Here is an 18,682-nt window from a genome sequence, read left to right as displayed (position 1 = left end):
CAGGAATGAGCGAAGGGGGCATATACGGTGGAGAGGGACCTCCTGACAACTGCGTGAGGCCCCCTTCTTGAAGGCACTCAAGCCCAAGTTGTCAACACCCGGCAAAATCAGCAAAGGTTTTCGGGTCTTTCGCGTGCGGTAGGAGGGGACGCGCTGGGCCCGGCTGGGGACCAGAGCCGTCAGGGGCCTCGCGCGCGGCAGGCCGGGCAGGGGTCGCGGGGAGGAGAAGGCTGCAGGCCCCACACTCACGGTGGCCGCTCCCCGCCAGAGTCCGACCACGCTCAGCTGCCCGGCACCACCATACTCCCGGGACCCTTCCCCACCTGTCCCCGCGGACGACACTCGGCGCTTCCGGAAACGTCACATCCGGCGCCCACCCCGCCCCCTCCCTCTGGTCTATCGGTTAATTCTCAAGAATTTAGGGCAAGGGGCGGTGACTGGTAGGCGGGGCTAGAGCTGCCACCTGCGGAAAAACCCACCAATGAGGAGAGAGCGGGGCGGCGGCCACTTTGGTAAAACAAAACCAACGGGGAAGAAAGGGGAAACAAATAGTTAAAGGACCCAATGACCAAGCTAACTTTTATTTTTAGGTTAGCGCAGACACAGTAAATGTCTGCGCTAACCTAAAATGTCTGCACTAACCACCGATGCATTCCACCATGTGAAAGGCTACACAAGTTGTAACACAACATCCCTTAGAAAAGCTTAGAAAGTATGGAATCAGATAAAATCTATTACATAAATCATACATTTATTGGAATTAGACTGGAAACTTTCATGCTTACCCCATGCCTTCATGTCCTTCACATTTGTGAGGTATGTTAAATGATTATGTCAGTCCTAAGAAGCTACCTTGTCCCAGTTCTCTGGAGAAAACTGTATGAGCTTTATCAGAATTGATTGAGTGTTGAACACTATCCCACCAGTCTGTCAATGCCCTATATATACTACTAAGTCATTGGAAAACCAGGAGATGAGTTGTGTTTTTACTTTTATTTTTATTGCTAAATACATATCCTCGGGTCTTCTCTATGTGGAAATTTACTTTCTCTAAATTTCCATTCCCTTATTTTTTTAGAAATTACTCAAGTCTCAGCTCTTGATTTCACCTTAATTTTGTTCATTACCACATTCAGAAACTCAATGTCCAGTTCTGTTTTAAAACTTTGTGGCCAGAGAGGTAGGTCACATTAGACTCATTGGCTGTTAGGGTCCATCCTTGTTAGTGGCAAGGTTTCCAGAGGAAGAGTATTTGGGGAGCAAGCATTCTAATGGTTTCCACTAATAGGACCTAAAAGTAAATTTCATTTTGTAAACTTTAGCACACCACTTTAGCCCCTCATGTTCTTTTTTGAATACTGGTTAAATCATTAATTTTTTTAAGCATATGTTACAACAAAATTTTACCCATAAATTTGAAAAGCATATCTTCTACAACTATTTCCTTTTCAAACTGAAAGCCTTTCAAAGCTTCATTAAGAAAAGACTTCATCAGCTTGTTACTAGAAATTTCTCTCTATGTTTTCATGGATTAACTGATTCTGTTCATGGGGTTACCATCACATAAGAAGCAGGTGCACATTTGTTTTAGTTTAGCAATATTAGTTCTTGGTCATCATAATATTCATTAAATGTTTTAATATTTAGGGCTTCCCTGGTGGCGCAGTGCTTGAGAGTCCGCCTGCCGATGCAGGAGACGCGGGTTCGTGCCCCGTTTCGGGAAGATCCCACATGCCGCGGAGCGGCTGGGCCCGTGAGCCATGGCCATTGAGCCTGCGCGTCCGGAGCCTGTGCTCCGCAAATGGGAGAGGCCACAACAGTGAGAGGCCCGCATAACGCAAGGAAAAAAAAAAAAAAAAAAAATGTTTTAATATTTAAAGCTGTTTCAATTTCTAGTCTGAATTTTGTTAAATATTACCTTTGAATTTGTCCCTGCTTCAATGTATAGTATTCAGCTTTATAAATTTTAAAAAATATTAGTAGACTAAAGAACAAAGTTTAATATTTAAGATTGTCTAGAAATATTATATCAATATACATTTGTTCCTGACCACTATATAATATCAATGAATTTGCTTTCTTTTGACCACTGCAAAATTGTCAAGTACTTTTCTATTTATCTACACATACTATTTCATAAATGGGTGTGCTTAACAAGTACTAAACACTTTAAAACTGAAATAGAAACCCGTTTGCTTTGGAGTCTGATTGTATTACCCAGTAATTGAATTGCTTTGTCCTACTGCTGTCCAGAAGAATACGCACAATTTCTTTAAACTCTAAAAATAGTTGCTATAATAAAAAAGATCTTCTGCCTCATTGTTTTATTAACTTAAAATTTTGAATCTTATGAAAGAACTACTATTTTGATTTTGAGTAGGATTTTCCTGCCAGATAGCCCCTCTATCACACCCACATAAATCCAACATTCAAAGAGGGACTGCTGATCTGAAAACCTGGCTAAACTTACCAGGGTTTCTAAATCAGGGAAAAGAAAGCTCCTTCTGAAAATATCAGTTTGTTTATGTTACTTTCTACACAAAATTGTTGGCCTGAGGTATTAGACAACTGTTTTTTGCCTAGCAAAGGATATAACACTAACTTTTTAATGTCACAATGCCAATAAAATTGTATTGAAAATGAGTGTTTAATCTCTAAGGGTCACTGTGCAAAGCAATGGGGACAAAAATATATGTATGACACATGTGTATATTATGAATGCATGGAAATTATGTTCCTTTTCAGTTGGAGTTGGAATTACCTCATGAAGAAGTTGTTCCTTGAGAAGGCTACAGTAAAACTAGTAACATTGAGGTGATTCTGAGGTTTGGGGCTCCACCTGTAGTTTGTTTTGAAGAATAGTGTCTCCTGTCACCAAGAAAAACATCTAGTTGGGAAAATGAGGTTTTGTTTTGTTTTTTAAAGATATATCATGCAAGCACAATATTTATTTATTTATTTATTGGCTGCCCTGGTTCTTCGTTGTGGTGCGCAGGCTTCTCTAGTTGTGATGCATCGGCTCCAGAGCATGTGGGCTCAGTAGTTGAGGCACGGGTTTAGTTGCCCCACAGCACGTGGGATCTTAGTTCTCCGACCAGGGATCGAACCTGTGTCCCCTGAATTGGAAGGCAGATTCTTTTTTGTTTTTTGGAAGGCAGATTCTTAACCAGTGGACCACCAGGGAAGTCCCAGGAAAATGAGTTTTTTATGTATGCTTGTAAAGGTTTTAAATGTGTGTGTATTATTACAATTAATGCTTAAATTTGTGCATAAACAGTCAATTTTATTTTAGACGTATTTTCTTCCTTTGTTACCTGCTAGTTAGCTGTGAGTTATATGATTTATTCCTAATAGCTGAGAGCCTTTTGTTTTAGGTAAGAGTGCCATTCTCAAGGTTGAAAATTTCAACAAGAGTTAAATGAGAAAAGAAATTTTAGGACTATTTGAGTTGTACAGTTTGGGTTGAGGGATTTTATCATTTTATATTTGGTTTACATATTTATTTACAAAAATATTGCCATATGACCAACCACTATAACTTTGATTGCAAGATAAAGAATTGCATACTGCTATATTTATACTCCTTGAAAAACATTCATTCATTCATTCATTTATTCAATCAACAACTATTTATTGAGTACCTACTTTGTGCCAAACACTGTTCAAGGCACTGGACATATATTAGCCAACAAAGCAGACAAAAAGAAACACAACCCTGCCCTCAAGGATCTTATATTCTAGTGATGGGTGAGGGAATGATGGATTACAAGCAATTATGTGATAAATAAGTAATTACATAGTATATTAGAAGATTCTAAATACCATTGGAGAAGTGGGCTCTGTAAAGGGAATCAGACTGAAGGAAAGGAGGAGTGCAGGGGGCAGTTGTAATTTCAGATAGTGTAGTCAGATAAACCCTCATTGGAACTGAGTAAAGACTTGGAGGTAACAGCAGGCAGGGAACAGCAAGTACAAAGGCCCTGAGCCAGGAGCTCTCTGATGTATTTAAGGACCAGCAAGGGCTGAGCGTGATGGGAGTGGAATGAGTGACAGGCAACATAGCAGTAGATCATGTACATCAGGGCTCAGCAAACTACTTGTCTTTGCAAATGAAGTTTTATTGGAAGACAGCCATGCCCATTCATTTACATATTTTCTATGGCTGCTTTCATGCTACCACTGCAGAGTTGAATAGTTGAGACAAAAACAATCTGGCTCACAGAGACTAACATTTTTACTGTCTGGCTGTTTATTTGTTGACCCCCGATGTAGGTAGGGCCACATAGGCCATTGCAGGGACCTTGGCTTTGACACTGAGAAAAATGAGAAGCCGTGGGAGCGTTCAAGCAGAAGAAGGACAGGATCTGACTAATGTTTTGAAAGGATCATTACAGTGGCTGTGTTGACAAATTTTAGGCAGGCAAGGGTGGGAATAGGAAAGCCAGTCAGGACTGTGGTTCACAAGGTACACTGGGGCGCCCCCCAGGACACCACATAAATTCATCAGCCTGTAGCAGGATATTTAAAATTTTTGAAGGATTCACAGCAATATTTGACATCTGTTAGATACCATGTGAGCTTCTATCTAGTAGGTAGTTCACAGTTTCAACATTAGGTTGTGCTATATTCCTTTCAATGCTGTCATATGATTGTGAACCTGGGATTTTTGGCAGTAGTTGTAACAAAAGTCAAGTACTAATTGAAGATCAGTGTGGAGCAGGAAATGAGTCTGGCAGCATCCAATTTAATTCTAAGGTTTGAGATGTTGTACAGTGCCCAACAGTCCCCCACATTCCATTAGCAAGTAATTGCGGTTATTTCAGAGTGAAATAAAAATATTTTCCTTTTAATTCACATGTATTATTTTTCAAACGTCTACCTAGTTGTTGGAGCATTGTATTATTGTGCAAGTGGAGCATTTTTCCTGTGGCTGCTCTAACAAATCACCACAACTGGTGGCTTTAAAAAACAGAAATTTATTTTTTCACAGTTCTGGAGGCCAGAAGTCTGAAATCAATACCACTGGGACAAAATTAAGGTGTCAGTAGGATTTACACTCGCTTCAGAGTCTCTTGAGGGAGTTTTTGTTCCTTGCTTCTGCCAGCCTCTGGTGGTTGCTGGCATTGCTTGACTGGTGGCTGCAACACTCCAGTCTTTGCTTCCATGATCACTTTGCCTTTCCCTCTTCTATCTCTATCAAATCTCTTTCTGCCTCCATTTTGTAAGACGCATATGATTACATTTAGGGCTCACCCTGATAATCCAGGATAACCTCCCCATCTCAAGATCCTTAATTTGACCACATATGCAAAGATCCTTCTTCTAAATAAGGTAGTAATATTTATAGGTTTGAGGAATTAGGATCTGATCTCTTTGTGTGGTCGTTATCCAGCCTACTGCAAACATAAATGCTTATTAATTATTGGCACCCAACTAGTTAATAAATGGGACTGTTAAGTATTGCTTTTAGCCTAGAGGTGAGACACCAAAGGCTCTGTAAATCTAGAAAGTTTGGGAAGCTTCTGAGTCAGGAGGCTCTCCTAGTAATCTGCGCAGGAAATGATGGGGGCTTGGACTAATGTGGAAATGGAGGAAAGTGCTTAGAAGTGCACAAGTTCCAGATACAATTCAAAGGTAAGGCAGACAGAGTTTGCTGATGCATGGTTGGCAGAGAAGAAGAGGAGTCAAGTGATTTCGAAGGTCTCTGGCCTGAGCAACTGAAAAATGATATTACTATGAACTGAGATGAAGAAAACTGGGCATGGATCATGTCTTTTGCTGGGGAGGAGGGCAGATTGGAGATTCCATTTTGTACATGCTTAGAAAAGTCAATAAAAGAGAAGGAAAAGAGGGAAGGAAAAGATACACATTCCTGACCAGGACCTGCCTTCAGAATTTCCTCCTGCCCACAGGCTTATTCCACCTCTCATGGTGGCCAAATGTCCCCCAACCCATGAGCCCTTTAGGTTGTTGTGTTTTAACTTCCTACTCAAAACATGGACTGAGAAAATACACACATGAGACATCAGACAGAGGAGACTCAGAAAGCCTCTTTTGACCCAGAGTCCTAACGAGGGTAGTGTAAATGGGGCTCTGCTACGGGAAACTGAAAATTACAGGGCCCCACATTTCAAGTAATTATGGAAAATGATGGAGCAGAATTTCAGAAAGATGGAGGCAGTTGCACAGCTTTTGAATCTCACCAAACCCTCTCATGGAACTAGATCAACCAAAACCAAGTGCCCGTGGGTAACATTTATCGAGAAACTAGAAACCCTAAAACAAGAGGGTGTGTCAGACCACCACCAACACAGACCTGCCTGGTCCCAGCATCTGCACCAAAGGAAGTGGCAGACAGGAGCAAGCATCTGATGGACATGAAGACAGGAGTCCTTCAAAATGCCAGCAGGTATTCATTGGAAAGCACTGTGGGTCAATATGAGAACAGCAGCTGACTGGGAGAGATTTTACCAAACTTTAACGTGAGTAAGGACAAGGGGCCCAGAATAGTCTAAAGGGATGGAGCAGTCTATCCCTTCTACATCTTCAAACTGAGCAGCCAGGGCTCCTTTCCAGGATGTGACCCACACAGAAGAGAAACTTCTGGGAGGAAAAACAGGCACAAAGGGAAATGTCTTGGTAAAAGTCAGGGAGGGCAGCAGAGCCAGGAAACCTCCGAAAGTAAGCCACTGTGTTTTTGAATACTACATTAAAAAAACAGACAAACAGAAATTCTGTGAAGTTAGAAAAGTGATTCTCAATCACACCTCCTTTTATTTTTTTAATATATATATATTTTGATTGATTTATTTATTTGGTTGTGCTGGGTCTTAGTTGCAGCAGGCAAGCTCCTTAGTTGCAGCTCCTGAGTTGTGGCAGGCGAACTCTTAGTTGCAGCATGCATGTGAGATCTAGGCCCCTGACCAGGGATCGAACCCGGGGACCCCTGCATTGGGAGCTTGGAGTCTTATCCACTGCACCACTAAGGACCTCCCTTTTCCTTTTTTCTTCCTTCCTTCCTTCCTTTCTTTAAAGCTCCAAGTCATTTAAAATACATGACTTCTTACTACAAATCTCCAGTTCATATAACCAAGGGGTTTATAACTTCTCCTTTAAGTTATATTCCTGGGACTTCCCTGGTGGTCCAGAGGTTAAGATTTGGTGCTTCCAATGCAGCAGACATGGGTTGAATCCCTAGTTGGGGAGCTAAGATCCCACATGCTGCGCAGCCAAAGAATTTTTTTTTAAGAAGTTATATTCCTGTATTATTGAATTTAGTGGTTTAGATTTTCTTTTAATGTTTAGAGGATTTCAATTTATTTACCAGGAACAAACAAAACATAATGTAAAAATAATTTTCCAGAAACTATTTCCATCATTCTCCTCTTCCCTTTCTCCTGCAGACTGGTGTTTTATCTTTACAAGTTCTCCATCATTCCGTAAGAGAGCTGCTCTTCTGGTTTCATAAGAGCTGGTGAACAGTGGTAAAACATCCAGTTTACCTAAATTTCTAGAGTACACTTCAGGGAGCGAGTGATGGGGTGGGATGTTGGGGCAGAGTGAGAGATACAGATTCTGGTGAGACTGAGAGTCATTCACAGAAATTACTGGGCTGTGGTGAAGGGAGAACAAAAATAAATCAGGTTCCTGCTGGTGGACAGGAAGCCAAAATGAAGAAGAATGGTGCGTAGCCAGGCAGTGTAATTAGGCCCATAAGTGCTGTGTCTTCTGATAGTAATTATGAACAGAAACCAACTAATAATTACTAATAACATGTAGGTGACCAATCCTTGAGAGCTGAGGCAGAGAGAAGGAAAGATGGCATTATACCTTGTCTCTGGTTCATTGAGTTTTCCAGGCTGGTTTGTGACCAGTCTTGGGTGAAATCATAACTAAATCATTTTTGCTAAGGTGATCAGCTTTCATGGGGTCCTTTCTCTGCACTCTGTCCAATGATAAAGCCCACTGGTTTATGCCTCCTGGAAAACAGTTATTCCAAAACAGTATAAGTGAAGCATTGATGAAACAGCCATGAGGAACACGTTTCCACATGGCCTCGCACCTCCTTTCCAAAGTGCTTTAAAACTTTTTTCATCCAAAAATCAATAAAAGGATTGGGATCAAATCCCGTACAGAGGTAGTGTAAGAAAAAAGAGAATAAGGAGCAGAATAGCATCTCTTCAGACAATAAAATCAAGTTGGAAAAGACAGGTCCACAAAACAGATCAAAACTGTAACCTATTATTTCAAAGTGGGCTAAAAGATGTTAGGAAAAACAGTGGAAAAGATGAAAGAACATGGATCGAGGAGGGAATGGGAAGTTATTGTTTAATGGCTCTAGAGTCTCTGTTTGGGATGGTGAAAAAGTTCTGGAAATGGTAAATGCTGATAAATGCCACCTATGGGTGTTTGGTTTTAGTTGATCTTCTTCCATGAAAGGGTTTGGAGAGATTCCGAAACTATGCTGCTGCCTCCATCTTTCTGAGGTCCTGCTCAATATTTTGACATAAGTATTTTGAATTTGGATAGTGGTGATGGTCGCACAGCATTGTGAATGTATTTAATGTCACTGAATTGTATACTTGAAAATGGTTGAAATAATAAATTTTCTTTTATGTATATTTTACCATAATAAAAAAAAACATGAAAGAACAGCATAAATCAGAATTAGGTAAGATGATAGAACTCAGGACAGAATTCAAAATAAAAGAAAAAAATTTCAGAAATGAAGACTAAATTTAAAATAATACAAGAGTGGGGACTTCATGGTTGTCCAGTGGTTAAGAATCCAACTTCCAATGCAGGGGATGCAGGTTCAATCCCTGGTTGGGGAACTGAGATCCCACATGCTGCAGGGCAACTAAGCCCGCACGCCACAACCACTGAGCCCACGTGCTCTGGAGCCCACGCGCCACAACTAGAGAGACCCCAAGCCACAAGGAAGAGCCCACACACTGCAACGAAGAGCCCACGTACTGCAACTAATACCCGACACCGCCAAAAATAAATAAATTAATAAATTAATTAAATAATACCAGTGAATGAACATAATGGATAATGCCTTAAGAGAAACAAACAAGAAAAGGAAAAAGTTTTTTTAATCAAAAAGAAGAAAGAAAGAATTTTAGAGAAATGGCAAACATAAAAAATAGGCAAAAAAGAGTCAGGACAGCTCTGAAAAGAGTAATACAAATACGTATAAGAATCTATTATACCATAAAAGTGACATTTCAAATCAGTGGGACAGATTAGTCAATAAATTGTGATACATACATATTGGGGTATAAATATTTCTCTGGAAGGATCCACAGCACGGCAGAAGCGATGTCTCTGAGGAGGGAAATGTGAGGCTGGGGAACGTGGGGAAAAGGGTGACTTTTCAATGAATACCCTTGTGTCCCTTTTCTAATGTTCTGTCATGTGAATCTATTACCTCTGAAGTTCACCTGAGTTCAAACCCCAGTTCCCCCAATTACTAGCTGTTAATCTTGGGCAAACTCTTCACACTCTCCAAGCCTCTTTATCTGTGAAATAAGGTCAGTAACTTAGCCTGGTGCTGCCTGGCACAGAATAAACTGTCAATAAATGGAGATTATTAGTGTACAAATCCAAACGCCCATCAATGGATGAATGGATTTTTTAAATGTGGTGTATATGTGAAATATTATACAGTCATAAAAAGGAATGAAGCACTGACACATGCTACGACATGGACGAACTTGAAAACATTCTGCTAAGTGAGAGAAGCCACACACAGTGGTCTCATTTGTGTCATGTCATGAAATGTCCAGAAAAGGCAAAACCATAGCAACAGAAAGGAAATTAATGGTTGCAGGGACTGAAGGAGGAGGGGATGAAGAGGTCCTGCTGATGGTTACGGGGGCTTCTTTGTGGGGTGATGGAAATGTGATGGGTTAGATGACGGTGATGGTTGCATAGGCTTGTGAATGTACGAAATGACGCTGAATTTGTAGTTTCAGAAGGTGAATGTTATGGCATGTGAATGACATCTCAAAAAATTAATGTTGAAAATGAAAATTGCCAGTTTTCCCATGGTCACTATCCACTGTCTCCATCTCTCCCTTCTCCCCACTGCATTCCTTTTGACGCCCACCCCTGCCGCTCTCTCCCATCCTCACTCCCTCGACCTGCCCCACGAGGCCTCCCAGGGAGCCCATGAACCTCTGGGCGCCTGCGTCCTGTGGCTGTTGGAGTGGCTGCCCAGTGTGCGTGCCCCAACGGCTCTCACCCATGAGAGTGGACTTCCGTCGGATTTTCTCATGCATTTCAGTTGATGGTGATGTTTACAGAAGGCGGCACACGCCCTGGTCAATGGAAGAAGCCCCTCAAGATAATATTTAGGCCCGTTCAGAAGTTTGATCTCATCCACCAGTAACCTCAGGATGCTGTCCTCTGAAAGCCAGGTTGGCCGCCTGCGGGCACTTACAAACACTGAGGGCTTTGGAGGCATTTGGGCCTCAAATTGAGGCCTTGTACCTGCACACACGATGTGACCTCAGCCCTTTGCTGCACCTCTCTAAGTGAAGTGGCACAGGAATACTGGCCTTGCCTGTCATTGCCAGGATTAACTGAAGAGTGCATTGGCTGCCCTGGAGCTTAGGTGTTGAGTACATCATGATTAACATACTAGGCCCTACTCGTGGGCCTCCTGATGCAGCAGTTCCCTTGGCTCTGCCCCTGTCGTCAGTAGCCCCTAGGATAACTCTGAGCCCTAGCCACCTCTCTGGTAGATTTCCCTATCCCCCGACTATAATCACACCTGAATAAGGCAACTCAAACCTTTCAGAGATGTGTCCTGAACCTCTTGTTTTCTTAAATACCTATGTGGTGGTTGTGAGACTTAAGTCCAACCTCCCCAAGAGACTTTTTATATTTCTCCTAGTAAACCTAGACTCACCTTCCATCATCTTCAACTCTACTCAAATTTTGTTCTTTCACCCCTGACCTCTGACCCTGCTTTTTACTTCTGCCATTTCATTCTCACTCCTGCTTCCTTTCATAAATCCATAAATCTCTTTTGGCCTTCCTAGCCCTGGGCCAAGTTCCTTCCTCTTTCCTCAGTTTTTACCCCTTTCCTCCCTTTCCCTTCATTCTCCCATTCAACTTTCAGTCCTTCCTTTCTCATGCAGACTTTGATTCCAACCCCATCAAAAACAAAACAAAACAAAAAAACACGCCACAGTTAGCAGCATCTGAAAATTCAAAAGGTTTATTACTCATCTATTAATTCTATTACATTTATTTATTCAGTTTTATTGTTTTAAAATATACCAATATAAATAAATTTATACCTATCTTATCTATATACGGAAGAACAGCTGGTCCCCAAGGTGGCACCAACAATCCTAGCAGCTCTTACTTTAAATATCCGTAGTAGTCAGCAATTTCCATTTCTTTTTCCCTCTCAATGAAAAATTGCAGTTTCCCCAAAGAGGTGTATTTGGCAGTATTGTCATGTTGTTGTTGGGCCCACCTCTTCATGGCCTCCCGCTCTGGCCTCTGCTCTTGTTCGATGGGCTTTGGCTCAGGATCATTGGGTTCCCTCCATGGAATTGGTTGCTTGCTGAACTCTTGGAGTAGAAATGGGGTTTGGAGCTTGGGTGGGGACTGGCGCTTAGTCACAGCAGGGGGAACAGGCTCCCGCTGGAGAGAAGTGCAAGATGAAGTTTTGTAGGGTGCAGGCCTAGGAGCAGCAGACTGAGGGACACTAGGCTGGGTATGGTCTGTCCAACCTGGTTGGGTTGGGTTGGTCACAGCTGGCTGAGATGGTTTGGCAGGACCTGGCAAAGAGGCAGGAGCTGGCTGGGATGAACTCACTGCAGGAGGTTGAGCTGAGTTAGTAGAAGCAGGCTGGCCACAGTCAGCCACAGCAGGCCGATGTGAGGCCAGAGACTGTGGCCTCCGAGGAGCCGGTCGAGACTGAGGCTTGTCCCAGGCAGAAAACGGCGGAGGCGTAAACTGGACCTTCCCAGGAGGCGGCAGCTCATACTGGGATGGAGATCGACGCCCTTTTTCAGCACTGCTGTGTGGTTTCTGGGTTTCGGCTTGAGTTTTCTCAGGGCTCTTACTTACCCTCGCGTGGGGTATGCCTCCATGGCCGGGCAGCTGGGGGTGTTTAGGGTTGCTTGAGTTTCCCAAGACCCGACAGGAAGAGAGCCCAGTTTTCTCATCATTCTTCTCCCCCAGTGCATGAAAAACCTTCACAGACTCCAGCATGCACATGCCTGGGGAGGTTCGAGGCTTTTTGTAGCTCTCTTGGATAAGCTCAGTTTGCTGTTTCTTTCGCTTCATCTGGGGAGTTGTTGGCTCCCCTTCTGCCTTGACTTTGTTCCCTGACTGCTTACTTCTCTTCAGCCTTCTTCCTTCCTCTGGTCCTTGTGGTCTTTTCCTGCCCATGGCTCTTGGTTTTGCTGATCTTTCTGGATGCAGCTTTCTGAGGTTTGCCTCTAGAATCCTTGGCCGTGTTCACAGGAGCCCTGTCACTGACTGCAGCATGGCATAGAAGGACTTCTCCCCGCTAACAGGCACTCTGGATTCTTTGGCTGGATTTTGGCCTCGGGAGCACGACTGATAGGCTCAGAGGCTTTATGTTTGTTCTTCCTGGGTTGATCAGAGGGAACCTTTATGACACTTGGCTTTTCCTGCACCTGATTCACCTTCATGGCTCTGGTGTCTTTGGCTTTGATCACGTTGGGACCTTTGTATTGATCAAGATCTTTCAAAGAATTAGAGAGCTGGGGAAGGTGAATACCCTCCGCCAGTGTAGTAATGTCTGCAAAACCACTGCTAGATTCCATCCCATTTTCAAATGTGCCTAGGTCCTCAAGACTCAGACTGTTCTTTCCCAGATCAGCATTTTCAGAACCAGGCTGCTCCTCTTGGCTGAGGGGATGGATCAGTGCAGGCCAGGAGCTGGTGAATATCAGGGATTTCTAAAGGGAGTAGTGGAGGCTCTTGGTTTTCTCTTGGGATCTGGTAAGCATCCAGAGGCTTTGAAAGCTTGGTTTTAATATCCTCCAAGTGCTTACTCTCTATTTGTCCCTGGCTGGGAGCTGGAGGCAGGGCCAGGAGACTACTGGCACTCTGGATTGCAGCTGTCCCTGAAATGTCCCCAAGTTCAGGTGGTGGGTTACTCTCAAGTATCTGAATATTTCTGCTCCTGCAGGACTTGGGGAGTTCTTGAGTTTGTGTCACACAAGATGTCTGGCTTGCAGGTTGCAATCCCAGGGAATTTTTCATTACCAGGGAAGTCTCCATCCCTACAAAAGAATCAAGGTACAAGTCAGTCCCTGGTAAGTGAGATGCTCCCCCTAAACACCAACACAGCAATCATGTACCTTTCAAGGTACATGATTGCTGTGTTGGTGTTTAGGGACAAAATGGGCAAGGCATTTCTAGTAACTCTTCTTAAGGATCACGGACAGTGCCCTATGCTACAAGATAAGCGGTGACTGTTCTTCTTACTGGTGATCATTTCATGTCACTGATTCTTGGCTTTCTTTGTATTTCATAAGATTGTTATAAATCAATTAAAAAATGAGTCTAATTTTTAAAAAACGGGATGTTTTACAAAGCCTAGCATTCTCATATAGAGTCCTTTCAATTCTCCCCACTTTCTTGAGAGGCTAAGAACACTTCACACCATGAGCTAGGAGAGAGAGTAGAGCCCTTCCTGATGAAATATATAAACAAAGACAGAGTCTTAGCCTGCTTGCTCTGGACAGGATCTCGGACCACAAGGTCTTAAATCCTGGTACAAATTAAGGAAGTGAGGACAGTTAAACTGTCACTATCATAACAAGAGTTCTGAAACATCTTCCAAAGAGACTCTAGCAGTAGATCAGGGAAGGGAGTGAGACAGTGTGGTAGTACAGGGGGAATGTTCGTCTACAGCAGTGTAAAGTGTGGTACCTATTGGTATGCTCTCGGGGTTCTTGTACATGTAGCATAGATGACCTTTACAGTGTCCCTCCCACCTTCCCCCATGTATTAGGTGTTCTTTTTTTTTGGTTTGTTTAATTTATTTTTATTTTTTTAACTTATTTATTTTATGTATGTATTTGTTTGGCTGCACTGGGTCTTCATTGCTGTGCATGGGCCTTCTCTAGTTGCAGCTAGCAGAGGCTACTCTTGGTTGTGGTGTGCGGGCTTCTCATTGCGGTGGCTTCTCTTGCTGCGGACCATGGGCTCTAGGCGCGTGGGCTTCAGTAGATGTGGCTCACGGGCTCTAGAATGCAGGCTCAGTAGTTGTGGCACATGGGCTTAGTTGCTCCACGGCCTGTGGGATCTTCCCGGACCAGGGCTCGAACCCATGTCCCCTGCATTGGCAGGCGGATTCTTAACCACTGTGCCACCAGGGAAGCCCTAGGTGTTCTTATATAGAGTCTAAAACCAGAGAGCCCTGAGCGAAGGTAGTGGTTATTAAAGGCTCATGATCTAAATTCTACCTGTCTGTACACCACTTCCCAGCTATAGATTCGACCCCATTTTTGAATGCTGACCTCATTGTTCAACTTTCTTGCTGTTTGTACTCACCTTGAAAACTTGTTTCTGTGATGGGTTGAGCATACACAGGGTAGTAGCTTCCAGAGGTGGAAGCTGGTGGTTGGATATTTGTGGGCTGAATCTCCTTTAGTACCATAACCACTTCTGGTTGCACAGAGGCCCTACCTCCTGTGTATGACACAGAGCCATAGGATTGCAGGCAGGAGCCAAGTTCTCCATACAGTAAAGACCCCAATGTGCCTTGGTTATAGTAATACACCTGGCTTCCTTCCTGGTGGGGAAGTGACAGGCTGTGCCCCTGACTGGGAATTTGAGCAAGGCTGGCAGAAAGTGATGGATATAGGGGGACCGTGTTATTGGGGTCTGCGGTTTTATCATGCTGGGCTGCCGTAAACATGGAGGAGGCAGCCGTGTGCTGGTCAGTGATGGCCAGAGTAAAGTCTCCGAGTGAAGAAGCATTCTTTTCAGTGCTTCCTGTGATGTCCCAGTCAAGAACACCCGGATAGGAAGCAGCTGAAGTGGAGATCTGGCTCTGGTCAGTAACTCCAGATAACATAGTTGTGCTAGCCTGTTGGTGAAGGTAGGCACTACACATGAGTGTGTGGACGGAGGTACCAATAGCTGATGCCGAACTGACGGCAGGAGCAGAGACTCTGGAGAAGTTGCAGACACTTCCTGTTAGGGAAGTTGCATTGCTCACCACAGGAAGAGAGTGCTGCAGAGAATTTCGAGTTCCAAGTAGAGATGGATTTTGGAAATGTTCTGTAAGAACAAGAGGGTAATGAAAAACTCAGGGAGATTGATAACTTCTCACTATGTTTGAGGAACAGCATTATCTTAAGGTTCTTGCTATCAGGACACCTCTAATGTCAATACTTACTGAGAAACCAAAAATCAGACCATTATGATGGTTGTAAGGACTGAGCAGTTTTACACTCTTCTGTATTAACTGCCTGTGCTCCCATGTTGGGCACAGATGGGCAGAAGACCCAAGTGGTATGGTTCAGACATTGTTCTCTAGGCTGGAAGCAACCTTCTCCCTGCCCTATCTTTCCCTTCAGCCTGCACCAGTATGGACTTCTATGCTGTCTCCTAGACTGGAAGCATTTTAGAACTAGGAGGTCCTTCGAGAACTTCTATTTTCACAGTCTCATTTCATGAGGAAGGAAACTGAGGCTCAGAGAGGTCGGGTTGACTTGTGCAAGTTCTCTCATTATGTTAGTATTCTTACCAGGTTTCAGAAGCTAAGTATCCTGACTTCCTTGCCAGGATGCTACTCTGAGCATGATACTGCCAGAAAGCAGGAGAAATAGAACTTATACTGTAGGCAGTTTTTTTGTCCATTAGAAAACAGTACGGTTATTACCACTGTAATCTTCAGTGCTCACTTTGTGCAGTTCCCACGCTATTACCTAGAGTTCACATATAGCTCAGTCCAACTGGTAAATTTAAAGAGTCATTTTTACCCTCTTCAAGCCTGGTTTCTCATCCCACCTCAAAATGATTACCCGAAAGCGACTTTCTTAAGTGATTTTGGAAAGAAAAAAGTTATCTGTTTACTTCAGGTTACTCATCTGTTAAGTGGTTATAACACCACCACCAATAATAATATCAGTAATAATTAATACATGAATAAACTGATATATTGCGTATGATTTATATGGAGGAAGATACAATAAGTCCTAGAAAGACAAAGAAAAATCATGAAAAACATATTACATAATGAAAAAGAAATACATAGATATTAATGAAAACTTGGGTACGTGGCAAGTATCAAAGCATAATGAATTTACTAACAAATGACATTCTGTACCATACATGCAATATTATGAAAGTGAATTTTGCCCACTCTATTTTAGTGAATACTATTAACCAAAAAACACAATAGAATGTGATTTTGAATGAATTTTTAGCCAATACATACAGACACAGAAGATATATCAGTAAAAATGCATAACAAAAAACAAAATTCAATCAATGTGAATGTATAGGTAGCCACAATATATGCAGACAAGTATTTCAATGAAAACTGGTACAAAGCAGACAGCAAAACAATAAGTGTAAAAGAATTTCATTATTGTTCTCATTCATATTTTTACCCAGCAATAACAGGTATTAAGCCTGGTAGAAATATATATTTCAAAGAATAGAAATATACAATAAGCAGAAAGGAAGCTTAATAAGTATCAAGATGGTTTTTGTATTTATCCTACAACTTAGATTATAATCATCTTCAACATCCAAGAAGATGACATCCCAAAACCTAAAAAAAACATCATCACTAGAATCCAATTAAAAAAGATTTTCAAATATAAGAACATCAGAAGAACTCCACAATATTGTTCTAGATAAATGTGGAATTTTTTTTTTTCTTGCCACGCCACATGGCCCTGGCAGTGAAAGCACTGAGTCCGAACCACTGGACTGCCAGTGAGTTCCCTCATGTGGAATTAGACATGTGGGGCTTGACTTTACCTTTTTCTTCGTAGGTAGCCAAGATCTAAAATCGAACGATGGCTGTTGATCAATGTGCTCTCTGAACTGTAAAGATGAAAAGCAACCTTGCCTTAGAACCTACATATCACACAAAGGAAATAGTCCTTCTGATTCAATTTAGAAGATATCATTTAAAAATTTTAATTGGTAAAACGTCTACATAGTTTAAAAATTAGAAAGAATAAAACATTGAAAAACAGACCCCTAGATAACCACTTTGGTTTCCTGTTTATAGGAAGCATCATTTCTAAAACATATTTCTAAAATGTTTATATTCAAAACTGTCAAGTGCCAACTGTATTCAGAGAGGCAATAAAAGAAAAAAAAACTGAGTATGACTTTTCTGGTAAGCTGCCTTTCCTGGTGATACCCTGTTCTGTCCTTACTTTCCTCTTAGTCTGTTAAAGTAAGGATTTGCTACAATCACCTTTGTTTTGCCCTGCTCTGAGTAGAATTCACTCTATGCTGTTTCTGCTTTAATTTAAAATCTTTGGTTACCATCAACATGCCATTGCAAACTAGGTTTTTCTTGAGAGCTCCTCTATGCTTTTCCTCTCCATTCTTATATTTTTTTCCTGTCTCTTGGTTCCTGTTGGCCTGTGCTGATGAAAACAATCCTAAACTTCCTTACGTTTGACTCTGTGCCTCCCTATAGCCCAGTACTCTCCATCCTCTCTCCCTATTTTCTTTCAACTAGTCGAAATATTAGTGGAGGGAGACCTTTAGAGATGAAACATCTTGGAATATATTTCTAGTTTTCTATGTCACATGGCTTTTCCGTGTTTCTGTTGAAACACTCTTGAGAAGTCTCTGATTTCATTTTCTACATGGGTACCATTTAAGGCTCAATATTAGAAAAGAAAGGGATCAGAGTGATCAACCAATGTAGTATCCTAACGTAACAGATAAGGAAAAAATCAGGCTTTGTGAGACAGTCAATGATTTGTCCAAAGTCATACAGATAGTAAATGCCAAAGTCAAAACTGAAATTAGGTCTCCAGACTTCTAGTTCAGTACTTTCCCTCATTATTCCATGCTATTTTGAATCTACTAGTAAATTTAGGGGCAAAATAAATATAACAAAAATATTTTAAAAGTTTCTTTTCTTACCTGACATGGTCCTAGAAGAAAAGGAAACATCAACTGCAGATACAAGGGATGAGGAGACAACACCAGAGGATGTCTGAGTGGCTGCAGCTGAACGGCGCATGTGTCCAGTACAAAGGTCACTGGTTACTGGTCACTTGTCACTGGTCACCGGTCACTTGTGATGATCCAAATTTATTTACAGACAAGTCCACGGAAACCCCAAGACTCTACCAAGTGGTAGTAGGTTTGGTAGGAGAATGTTGTCACAAAGCAGGCAGTTTACAGGTATGAGATAGCCAATAGGGAGGTCCGATCCCCAACAGGAAGGTGGGGTTGGGTGGAGAGAGTCTAGGAGAGCTAAAACAACACCTAAATTTCTGAGCTCTGGGGAGGAAATCCTAGAAGACAGATTTACCTCCCCCAGGCTCTTACATTAGGGAAATCATTGTAACATTTCTTACAGACTTTCATTAATATCATTAACTAACAGTTACTTATATTCTACAGAGTATTATATTTTATGTATCATATACTTAGAGCTATATATATTTATCTTATTTAATTAATATCC

General features: G+C 42.1%; 2 protein-coding genes across 2 annotated transcripts in view; both read right to left on the bottom strand.

The window, feature by feature from the left end:
- STAMBP (STAM binding protein) overlaps positions 1-353 on the bottom strand; it is a 35,637-nt gene extending 35,284 nt beyond the window's left edge. The window contains exon 1 of the mRNA XM_007459384.1: positions 324-353. The gene's annotated coding sequence lies outside the window, so the exon portion shown is untranslated. The remainder of the gene's footprint in view (positions 1-323) is intronic.
- Positions 354-11,376: 11,023 nt separating this feature from the next.
- On the bottom strand, positions 11,377-18,232 carry CUNH2orf78 (chromosome unknown C2orf78 homolog). The gene is given in 6 exon segments (XM_007472349.1): positions 11,377-12,366; positions 12,368-12,538; positions 12,540-12,914; positions 12,916-13,280; positions 14,557-15,288; positions 18,133-18,232. Coding segments are annotated over 6 exon segments (2,733 nt in total).
- Between the last annotated feature and the right edge of the window lie 450 nt (positions 18,233-18,682).

This window comes from Lipotes vexillifer, unplaced genomic scaffold (genome assembly GCF_000442215.2).
Source record: "Lipotes vexillifer unplaced genomic scaffold, Lipotes_vexillifer_v1.1 scaffold51, whole genome shotgun sequence".
Lineage (NCBI taxonomy): Eukaryota > Metazoa > Chordata > Mammalia > Artiodactyla > Lipotidae > Lipotes > Lipotes vexillifer.
The sequence above is the reverse complement of the archived record's forward strand: the minus strand, read 5'-3'. Positions and strand labels throughout refer to the sequence as shown.